The sequence below is a fragment of the Tarenaya hassleriana genome, unplaced genomic scaffold, assembly GCF_000463585.1.
Source record: "Tarenaya hassleriana unplaced genomic scaffold, ASM46358v1 Cleome13, whole genome shotgun sequence".
Lineage (NCBI taxonomy): Eukaryota > Viridiplantae > Streptophyta > Magnoliopsida > Brassicales > Cleomaceae > Tarenaya > Tarenaya hassleriana.
The window spans coordinates 2442598-2453188 of NW_010963495.1; the positions used below are offsets into that span (position 1 = coordinate 2442598).

The window sequence follows — 10591 nt, forward strand, 5'->3', positions numbered from 1 at the left end:
GGGCCTTCAATTAAAAATTGGCTCTTAAAACCCAGCTCACTATAATCAAATTTTTCTTTTAAAGAAAATTGAATCGTGTAATAATGAAACAATTCGGAGTTACAAAATTGTTTTTGTTTTCACAATTAAGAAAATAGTTATTCGTATAGTATGTGTTAAAAAAGTGATAAATAGATCATAGACCTTATTGAAAATTATTATTTCGCTCTATTCAAGAAAAGGTTTTGATAAGAAAAACTTATAATTCGTCAGATTTATTGTACGGTCAAATGGGAAGAGTTTCCAGAACATAGTCACGCCGCACTCGAAATCGCATTTTCTAAAAAAAAACCATTGCGAAGCCGTGAGGAAGATAAGCTTCGCGCTCGCCACGCTTCCCGATACAGGATCATCTCTTGACGTCACCTGCAGCCATTATTTAATCTGAATTTCTCCTACCCATCTATCGATTCGATTCTAGAATCGTATTGCTGCAGTTCCTGGGGAAAAAGATACAATCAGACATGGATCCGAATCAGCGTATCGCGAGGATCTCCGCCCATCTCACCCCTCCCAATCAGGTTCTTGCATTTGAAAAAGACGTACCTTTTCAATCGACCATATCCATTTTTTAGCCGAATTTTTTGTTTTTCTTGTGAAATTTGTCAGCTTTTTAGGAAATCTTTATTTACTGGTTTTTGATAATTCGATCGGTGATTATCTGGTAGTTCTTAAAACGACGAATCGTGATCAAAATTCCTCCTTTCTATTTGGGCAGATGATGGGGGGAGACGGGTCGGATCTGAGGCGGGTGGGTTGCCGGGCGAAAGGCGGGTCGGCCGGATTCAAGGTGGCGATAATGGGAGCAGCGGGAGGGATCGGACAACCTCTGGCGATGTTGATGAAGATGAACCCTTTGGTTTCTGTTCTTCATCTCTACGATGTCGTCAACACTCCTGGTGTCACTGCTGACATCAGTCACATGGACACTGGTGCCGTCGTAAGTTCCTCCTGTTTTATCTTCTCTATGCCTTAACACGCATTTTGGAAGATGTCGAATTTATAAGCTGTTAGGATTCAGCTGGAATGGCTTCTAGGACATTTTGTGCTCTTAGATTGTGTGATCCTGTCTGAATCTGGATGAAGTTTTCAAATGTAAGCTGTCGATATGATGAGGCGATGGATTAGATACTTGATATTGGTGTGACAGAGATATTGAGAGCAGAGGAAGAACACAGTGGTGGTGAAACTTAACTTGAGTTTGAGATCATAAGCCAAATCCACACTAAAGTTAAAATGCATAGTCACGGATTTCATTCGCGCATCTTGTTTCCCTCCACCTCGTAATTCGATTAAATCATTGTTCATGGGATGCGATATCATTGGCTTTTGGTCAGGTGAGAGGGTGGTTCTGCAGCCAACAATCATGCCTGCTGGTGTTCCTCGGAAACCAGGGATGACAAGGGACGATCTGTTCAATATAAATGCGGGAATTGTCAGGACCCTTTGTGAAGCGATAGCCAAATGTTGTCCTAATGCAATCGTGAACATCATCAGTAATCCCGTGAACTCCACAGTGCCTATCGCGGCTGAAGTTTTCAAGAAAGCTGGCATATTTGATCCCAAGAAGCTCATGGGAGTGACCATGCTCGATGTTGTTAGAGCTAATACTTTTGTGGTATGCGCTATTAGTTCACTCTTTCCAGAGTCTTTTCTCGATGCCCGGACGGAAGATATTCTGGATCCATCTTTATATGATAAAAAAAATCCTATCTTTTACTGTCCTGTCTTTGGTCGCTGTATAAGGCGAAGTAAAAATGGGTTTACAAATACAGGCAGAAGTAATGGGCCTTGATCCCCGAGAAGTTGATGTTCCTGTTGTCGGAGGACATGCAGGGGTTACGATTTTACCGCTGCTTTCCCAGGTTTAAAAAAGACTCTTTTGGAATTGGTCCTCTTCAAAGTCACTTCATCTCGAGCTTCTGAGACTGAATATACTTTCTTGGATTATATGGCTGCTACAGGTGAAACCTCCATGCTCTTTCACTCAAAAAGAGATAGATTATCTTACAGACCGCATCCAAAACGGTGGCACAGAGGTTGTCGAGGTATGTTCAGACAGTCACCCGGCTTTCCTTTCTGTTTACTTGGAAATTCACTCTTCTTTTTGTGAACAGACAATCGAAATTATTAAGAGACCCTTGTCTGAATCATTGACAGGCTAAAGCTGGGACTGGATCTGCGACATTATCTATGGTTTTGTCCCCGTCATAACGCCTTCCACTTTCAAATCAAACCCGAGTTTTCTTTTGAACCTCACTAATGCGTAAACGATACAAATCGGACGTTAAAATGCAGGCATATGCAGCTGTAAAATTTGCAGATGCGTGTCTAAGGGGTTTGCGAGGGGATGCCAACGTTATCGAGTGCGCTTTTGTCGCCTCTCATGTACGGTCCTTTTTCTAAATCTATTATCGTCTAAATGCTTTTCCGAAACGCTATCTTCTTGCCTTTTCATTTGAACATGCGAGTCGTTTTTTTTTTTGCGGGACAGGTGACTGAGCTTCCGTTCTTCGCCTCAAAGGTGCGTTTGGGGCGAGGTGGGATCGAGGAGGTGCATGGTCTTGGACCCCTGAGCGAGTACGAGAGGTAAATGAAATTCTCGATCATAGTCTAATCCTTGAACCGTTGAGCGAGTATAAGGGTATAATTGTCATTATACAAAAAATTTAAACTAAGTTTCTCTTGTATGTTCTCTAAATCATATAGAGAAAACAAAAGAGGAGCTAGGGTTATAAATTATTTGTGTAATGATAAGAATACCCTTACATTCTGATGATATAGAGAAAATGCAGGAGGGACCTAGGTTAAATTGTTTGTATAATCACATAATATATATATATATATATATATAATGGGCATCTTGATGTTGTTGAACAGGGTGGGGTTGGAGAAGGCAAAGAAAGAACTCGCAGGAAGTATTGAGAAGGGTGTCTCTTTTGTCAAAAAGTGAGAGTTTGGATCGGATTTCAGCAAAATGCTGCTCACATAAAGAAAAAGAAGAAGAAATAAGAACAACTCACTCGCAATAAACGTTCTCTACTTGTTTCCTCATAAGTCCCCCGATCTCATAGATTCGAGAAACCCATGGTGTTCCGTGTAAATCTCGCGATGTTTTGTTTTTTTTTTTTAAAATGTCGGAACAATGACTGTTCTTGGATCGGACATTACTTAGAGAGAACAAGAATCATGCTTTCATTCATTTTGAGTCATTTGTTTTTTTTTTCTAGTGAATTCATCTAAAAATCCGTAATGATGGTACTAATTGGGTATTCAGAGTAGGGGTGGGTGTTTCGGTTCGGTTCCGAAACGAATCGAAAAATACAGTATGTTTTTCTATTTGAACCGTTCTAAATTTCTGAACAGTATTATTTTTAGAAAACCGAATTTTTCAGAACGGAAATGAAATTGATTTTAAAAAATTCTGAAAAACCGAAATTTTTAACTAGAAGAGAAATCGAATCAAACATACTATAAAAAATCGATTGGAATCTATTTTTGTAAAACCGAATAGATTTATTCTCATCTCAAACCTGAATCGATTCCCGAGAGGTGCACCCTGTTTCAGAGGTGAAGAGGATCGAAGGATTTTACTGTCATGGATTTTTAGATATCTGACAAATTTCTCGGGGACGGTGATCGAATTTATTATCACGTTGAATTCAGACACCAAGATAACGAGTTGGATCGGATGCATTTAAAACTGCTTCATGATCACTCCAAATATAAATTGAATACGCAAAATATCAATCCAAATGCAACGATTACAGCTAAACAGTCAGCAAAACTTATTCAGCAATGGCGGATCTTATGTTCTCCACCACGTCCTTCACCGGTCGACTGAAGTTGCTGTCCATCTGCAATTCAATACAACATATATATGATCGCCCGACTCTTATTAATAAAGATCAGTGAATATGCAATTAGTAAATTTACATATTATATATAGAATACCTTGGCAAGAATCGTGATATCGAGAGTGGAGTTTCCAAAGGGCAAAGTGAAGCTACTGGCGACATCCAATTGAAGCATCTCCATTGTACTTAGAATCTTTCCGAGGCACCCTTTGCTCTTCTCACAGAGAATCCTAAGAAGCAAATCTTGGTTGGAGACTTTTGCCTCGATCAAAGGCAGTGTTCTTCTGCTGATTTGTTCGTCCGACGAAGCCAAAGAATCCTCGTCTTCCGACAGGACAGATCTCTTGACGAAGATCACCGACTCCATTGACTTAGTGGTCGAACCTTGTTCTTCCTCGAGCTGTTTTACCCGTTCTTGAAGTCTTTTCACGTGACTTATCGCGTCTTCCAGAACTGTCGCCTTGTCCACCTGTGACATATATGTGTTTGCTTTTATCTGATAATCGATCCACTTAAACCCTAAAATACAAGCTCAAGTTTTTACCTTCTTCAGACCGGGGAGAAGAGCGGAGAGAGCAATCAGTCTCTCGTTGAGTTTCTGGCGACGCTTCCGTTCAGCGATGACATGTTCTTTCATGGTATGAGGCTGTTTCCTTGTCGTAGATTTCTTGGAAGACGTAGCTTGTCGGAACTGCTGTTCCATTCCCATTATGTTGGATACGTTACAGTCCCCGAACGATATCAGTTGGGAAGACGGAGAAATTGAAGAAGAGGACGAAGACGGAGAAGATGAGTAATTGGTGTTGTGGTTGGGTTTGACCTGCTTCGTGGGTCTCTCGCAAACCGGTTCAAAGACCTGTGTTTTGTCTGTAATGATCTCCCAACGGTCCGAGCCATTGGGTTCTGTTGCTGGCTTCGTGTCATCAAAGGTTTCTCCAAAGAGGGAGGAGTCGAGATCCAGCTCATCTATGAAGTATTCGTTCGTGTCCATGAGATCCATAAAGCTCGATTCTTCCATTTTCCTGCGACCAGAAACAAAATGATTCATCAACGCTTGAGTTCCTTCCAGAGCGTTTGTATGCGTGTAAGGATGTAAGGACAAAGTATCTAATTAAGCACACCTGAGAGAGAATATATCTATATATATAGAGAGATTTGTGGCTCTTGGGGGGTTTATGCTTTGAATTGATCCTTGTGGAAACTTTGTGAAGGGAGTTTTATAGTTGAACTGTGTAAGGCCAAGACGCGGCTTCACATTTGTTACCAAACGAACGTGCCGATTACTGATTGGAATTTTTATTATTTTATTTAGTTAGTTATGTATAATTATGTCTGCAAATAACACGTGGTTTAAATTCCTATGTTTTAATATAAATTGAATTCACTATATGCTTCTTGACCACATCATACACCCATTAAAAAAGGCGTTTGGAAATATTTACTCCGCATCTTAAAAAAAGGCGTATATAGCACTGATAAATTTTAAAATTATTTGGGATCTAAATTATTTTGTATTAAATATCGTACATGATTTTTAGACATTTGAATACTTCAAATTGTTCAGGGAATACACATTTCTATGCTTGCTCTTATTATAATATAGTCCATGATTTTCTCTCTCTAATGATACTTATTCTCAGCAAAAGTCTAACAAAAATATTATCCATAAAAAAAGTGCGACAGGTTTCATCATCATCGAAGTGAAAAGCGAAAAAAAACATCACTCGAAAATTTATGTATTTTAATACCATATATGCAATAATAATATATATATATATATTATTATATGACAAATATCAAAACACAGCACGAAGAGTTTGAAAAACGGCTGCCATTATCAGTTCTGTTTACATGTATATATACAAATCAGACGATTAACCTAAATTGTCAAAAACAGAAAACGTAATACAACATTGCTGATATCGTGGAACTAACAAATATGTAGTTGCCATATTTGTTTGATAACAAACGTCCTGTATCACCGTAATACCCCTCAAGTTGGAGTGTAGATGTTGTGTACGCCCAATTTGGAGAGAAATGCCGTAAATTCTTTCTGTCCGAGTGCCTTTGTGAATATATCCGCGAGTTGTGTCGAAGATGAGACATGTCGAGTAATGATATGTCCGGATTTGATGTGATGACGCAAGAAATGGCACGTAACTTCGATATGCTTTGTGCGATCGTGAAAAACATCGTTGGCGGCAATGTGTAAGGCGGCCTGGCTGTCACAGTTCAGAATTACAGGGTCTGAATGGTGCACACCGAGAGTACGAAGGAGAGCTTTCAGCCAGATCAGCTCACATGTGGTAACAGCCATGGTTCGGTACTCTGCTTCAGCCGATGAAAGAGATACGGTATTCTGGCGTTTGGAGCGCCAGGAGACAGGAGAATTGCCGAGCTGTATTATGTATCCGGAGAGTGAACATCGAGAGCTCGGGTCGCCAGTCCAATCAGAGTCAGTCCATCCATACAAACATAAATCTGAGTCTGAACGAAGGAGAATTCCTTGTCCCGGATTCAGCTTCAAATAACGGACCACGCGGAGAGCAGCGAGCCAATGATCCACGCGAGGTGCTTGCATAAATTGGGACAATATATGCACAACATAAGTAATATCTGGTCTGGTGGCGATAAGATAGAGAAGTCTGCCAATAAGACGTCGGTACGGTTCTGGGTCCTTCATCTCTTCACTGTCAGAGATGCTCAGCCGATGATTTTGTTCTAACGGGAAAGAAACTGGTTCTGCAGCCAACAAACCAGATTCTGCAATGATATCAAGTGTATATTTCCGCCGACATAGCGAAAACCCCGAAGAATTTCGTGCAACCTCAATGCCAAGGAAGTACTTAAGATTTCCAAGATCCTTCATTTTGAAACATCGGCTCAAGTATTGCTTGAAATCAGCCATAGCGCGTGGGGAATCGCCTGTCACAAGTAAGTCATCGACGTAGACCAGTACGTGAAGTCGAATATCGCCTTTGTAAAGAACAAATAACGAGTGATCAGATTCGGATTGGGCAAATCCATACGTTGTCAATGCTGTGTGGAGCTTGGCAAACCAACATCGTGAAGCTTGCTTAAGACCGTATAAAGATTTTCGTAATCTACATACCACATTCGGATGAGAGACCGGAAAACCCGGAGGGGGTTTCATGTATACTTCTTCGGATAGATCTCCATGGAAAAATGCATTATGAACGTCCATCTGATGAACATTCCATTTGTGAGCCGCTGCAACGGCAAGAAACGTGCGAACGGTGATCATTTTGGCAACCGGAGCAAAGGTGTCTTCGTAATCTATTCCTTCAGTCTGTCGATTGCCGAGAACAACTAAGCGAGCTTTGTGTCGCTCCACACTTCCGTCTGAGTTGAACTTTGTTTTGAAGACCCACTTGCAGCCGATAGCCTTTTTATTCGGGGGCAATGGTTCAAGAGACCAGGTCTAATTCTGTTCAAGAGCAGAGAGTTCTTCAGACATGGCTTTCTGCCAACGTACATCTGTAGAGGCTTCTGTATACGTCCGTGGCTCAGATTCAGCTGTAACAGTGGCAAGAAATGCTCGGTGTTTCGGTTGAACTTTAGCATAAGAAATATAATTTTTGAGAGGAAATGGGAGGCCTTGTGCAACCGAAACAGAGCGAGCAACAAAATCCTTGAGAAGGACACTTTGAAACTTCTGCCTTTTTCCCTTTCCGAGATTTTGGTCAGTGACTTCCTGAGAAACTGGGACGGCAGCTGAATCAGAGGACGACAATGATGGTGAGGATGAGGATGAAGTCGGACAATCACGAGCATCGGCTGCTAGAAAATCTCGGGGTTGCAGATTAGGAGGTACAGAGGCTGGTACGGGCGGGACATGCAACTGATCCAAATCAGAATCTTCGAAATAACTTATCAGATTTTCAGTTTGCAGTGGCAAAGGAGAGGGCTGATTAGTAACAGATTTTTCTGAGTAAGGGAACTTGGTTTCATCGAAAACCACATCGCGAGACACCAAGAATTCCTTAGAGTCAAGATTGTAAAGCCTCCATCCTTTTTGGCCATATGGGTAACCGATGAAAATACATCGAAAGCTGCGGGGAGCAAATTTATCCCGTGTTCGATTCTGGGTGTGAGCGTAGCAAAGACAACCAAAAACCCGCAGATGATTATAACATAGTTTCTGGCCGTAGAGAAGTTCATACGGTGTGCGGTTTTCTAGAATCGACGAGATGTTCTGTTTATCAGATAAGCGGCCGTTAAAACACTTTCTCCCCAAAACTCAATAGGAAGATCGGCTTGGAAGAGTAAACTCCGAGCAATGTTGAGTAAATGGCAGTGTTTTCTCTCCACACGACCGTTTTGCTGCGGAGTCCCCACACAGGATGTTTCATGAACGATGCCTTTGGATTGGAAAAAGGGACGCAAACTTACGAATTCTGTTCCATTGTCAGACCTGAGTGTTTTAACGACAACGTTAAACTGTCTTTCGACATGAGCAATAAAATCTCGGATCCTTGTTTGCGTCTCATGTTTCCCGAGCATAAAAAATACCCAAGTTCCGTGAGAATAGTCATCAACAATGGTTAAGAAATACTTTGCTCCAGAAAAAGAAGGAGACCGATATGGACCCCATATGTCACAATGCGCTAACTCAAAAACAGTCGATGCTTTATTTCTGCTAAAAGGAAAAGTTTCCCGAATTTGTTTTGCCCTTAAACAAGTATCACATAAATCTGAAACAGGAGACGAAAATGTTGGAATATCAAGTGCAGAAATCTGCAGCAGTGCCTTTGAGGAAGGGTGACCCAATCTCTTGTGCCATATGTCAATTGACTGAGTGTTCTTCGTCTTAACAACTGTTGTGGTAGCTGCTCCTCGATAATAAAATAAACCTGCCCTTTGCTCACCTACTCCAATCAGCGTCTTGGAAATCCGGTCCTGGATCACACAGAATGAAGGAGCAAATGTAACAAAGCAGTCAGTGTCAACCATCATCTGCCCAACAGATATCAACTGACATCGTAGCCCCGGAACAAAAAGAACTTGCGTTAGACGCAGGTTCGGACCCAGAAGAACTGAACCACAGTGAGATGAAACGACTGCTCTGTTGTCGGGAAGGATAACCGAGCATGGAGAGATCGAAACAACATCAACCAAGGATGATAAATTTCCTGTCATGTGTTGAGAACAACCAGTGTCGATAATCCAAGGAGGGAAAAAACACTTACCCGAAACAGTGTCGGCACCAGTAACGGTAGACTTACTGAACATAGACATCAAGCTTGCCCACTGTTCTTGAGTAATTCCCGTATAATCAGATTCTTATCTGATTCATTCAGAGGAACGTGAGGTGTTGGAGCTGGGACATGAGTCATATTAGCTCGCGCAACAGTTCCTCTACGACTATCAGACGGTGGAATCCCTCTGCTTCGTCCATTTCCTGTTCTGTTTCGCGGACGTTCACCCCACCAGTCAGGAAAACCGATGATCTGGAAACAGTTTTCGGCAAGGTGTCCGGGTCTGTTACAATTCGAGCAGACGATCGACTTGTCTTTGTCGTCGGACCGGATTCGAGGTTTCTGGTCAGAGCGAGCAAGAAAGCAGAAACATCAGGTCTTGTTTCGTGCATTTGAATGACATGTTTTGCAGCTTCATCTTGGGACACCGTGTTGTATGCTTCCTTCAAAGAAGGAAGAGGAAGTCTGGAGAGCAGATTTGAACGGACAGTGGCAAATCTGGAATCGTCGAGGCCCAATAAAAATTCGAAGAGCCTGTCTTCTTCACGTTCTTTTTCAAGAACAGCACCAAGATCACAGGTACAACCATTGCATTTACATTGTTTGAGATTACGGAAATTAGCCAAGTCATCCCATAACTTGGTTAACTTGCCGAAATAAGCCTCCACTGTCATTCCACATTGTCGGCAATTTGCAAGTTCGCTTCGAATCGTCAGCAGTTGTGGAGCATTCGTTTGCCCAAATCTGCGTTTCAGATAAATCCATAAGTCTTGTGCCAATTCTCGGTGGACAACATCAGATCACAGATGGGATTCCAGTGTGTTCTTGATCCATGAAGCAATGAGGCATTATTAGTATCCCAGTCTTCGAAATCAGGAGACGTATCTGCCGGTTTCGGAATTGTCCCGTCGATAAAACCAAATTTCTTCCTGGATTTTAACGCTTGACGAACGTTAATGGACCATTCATCGTAATTATCCCCTCGGAGCAAAGGCTGGGAGAGGACGAGACCAGGATTGTCGCTCGGAGTCAAATCGTAAGGGGAAATGGTGTGCCGTGGTATAGCAACAGGATCTGCAGCAGGGGTGGACTGTGCCATCGTCGGGGTCGGGGTCGAGTCGGGATTCGAAGGGGATTCGATGTTCGTGTGAGACGTCATAAAGGAACAATAGATCGATTTCAATTTCGGATGAATTCGGGCTCTGATACCATGACAAATATCAAAACACAGCAGGAAGAGTTTGAAAAACGGCTGCCATTATCAATTCTGTTTACATGTATATATACAAATCAGACGATTAACCTAAATTGTCAAAAACAGAAAACGTAATATAACATTGCTGATATCGTGGAACTAACAAATATGTAGTTACCATATTTGTTTGATAACAAACGTCCTGTTTCACCGTAATAATATATATATATATATATATATATATATATATATATATATATATATATATATATATATATCAA

At 41.5% G+C, this 10591-nt stretch overlaps 2 protein-coding genes across 3 annotated transcripts; one reads left to right on the plus strand and one right to left on the minus strand.

Moving 5' to 3' along the window:
• Positions 1-271: 271 nt before the first annotated feature.
• On the plus strand, positions 272-3251 carry LOC104807857 (probable malate dehydrogenase, glyoxysomal). Its single transcript, XM_010533283.2, has 9 exons — positions 272-560; positions 758-1013; positions 1377-1657; positions 1815-1904; positions 2004-2087; positions 2200-2235; positions 2338-2427; positions 2534-2628; positions 2920-3251. The coding sequence occupies exons 1-9, from the start codon at positions 504-506 to the stop codon at positions 2990-2992; spliced, it is 1062 nt and encodes a 353-aa protein (XP_010531585.1). The 5' UTR covers positions 272-503; the 3' UTR covers positions 2993-3251.
• A 499-nt stretch (positions 3252-3750) lies between these two features.
• LOC104807648 (transcription factor NAI1) lies at positions 3751-5128 on the minus strand. 2 transcript variants are annotated; one of them, XM_010533021.2, is made up of 4 exons: positions 5018-5128; positions 4441-4918; positions 3994-4365; positions 3751-3896 (listed from the first exon to the last, which is right to left on the minus strand). In XM_010533021.2, exons 2-4 carry the CDS (start codon positions 4912-4914, stop codon positions 3828-3830), a joined length of 915 nt encoding a protein of 304 aa, XP_010531323.1. In that variant the 5' UTR covers positions 4915-4918; positions 5018-5128; the 3' UTR covers positions 3751-3827. The 2 variants fall into 2 exon arrangements, with proteins under 2 accessions (XP_010531323.1, XP_019057380.1); XM_019201835.1 differs by lacking the exon at positions 5018-5128 and having other exon boundaries at positions 4441-5007.
• Positions 5129-10591: the final 5463 nt, after the last annotated feature.

What these genes read in the sequence shown, in the direction of transcription:
- LOC104807857 (XM_010533283.2), top strand. Translation starts at nt 504, where the DNA reads ATGGATCCGAATCAGCGTATCGCGAGGATCTCCGCCCATCTCACCCCT. An exon ending in ATCTCACCCCTCCCAATCAG is followed by an intron (nt 561 to 757) that starts GTTCTTGCATTT and finishes CTATTTGGGCAG; the next exon opens with ATGATGGGGGGAGACGGGTC. An exon ending in TTAGAGCTAATACTTTTGTG is followed by an intron (nt 1,658 to 1,814) that starts GTATGCGCTATT and finishes TTACAAATACAG; the next exon opens with GCAGAAGTAATGGGCCTTGA.
- LOC104807648 (XM_019201835.1), bottom strand. Translation starts at nt 4,944, where the DNA reads ATGAATCATTTTGTTTCTGGTCGCAGGAAAATGGAAGAATCGAGCTTT. An exon ending in TTCTCCCCGGTCTGAAGAAG is followed by an intron (nt 4,366 to 4,440) that starts GTAAAAACTTGA and finishes TATATGTCACAG; the next exon opens with GTGGACAAGGCGACAGTTCT. An exon ending in ATATCACGATTCTTGCCAAG is followed by an intron (nt 3,897 to 3,993) that starts GTATTCTATATA and finishes ATTGAATTGCAG; the next exon opens with ATGGACAGCAACTTCAGTCG.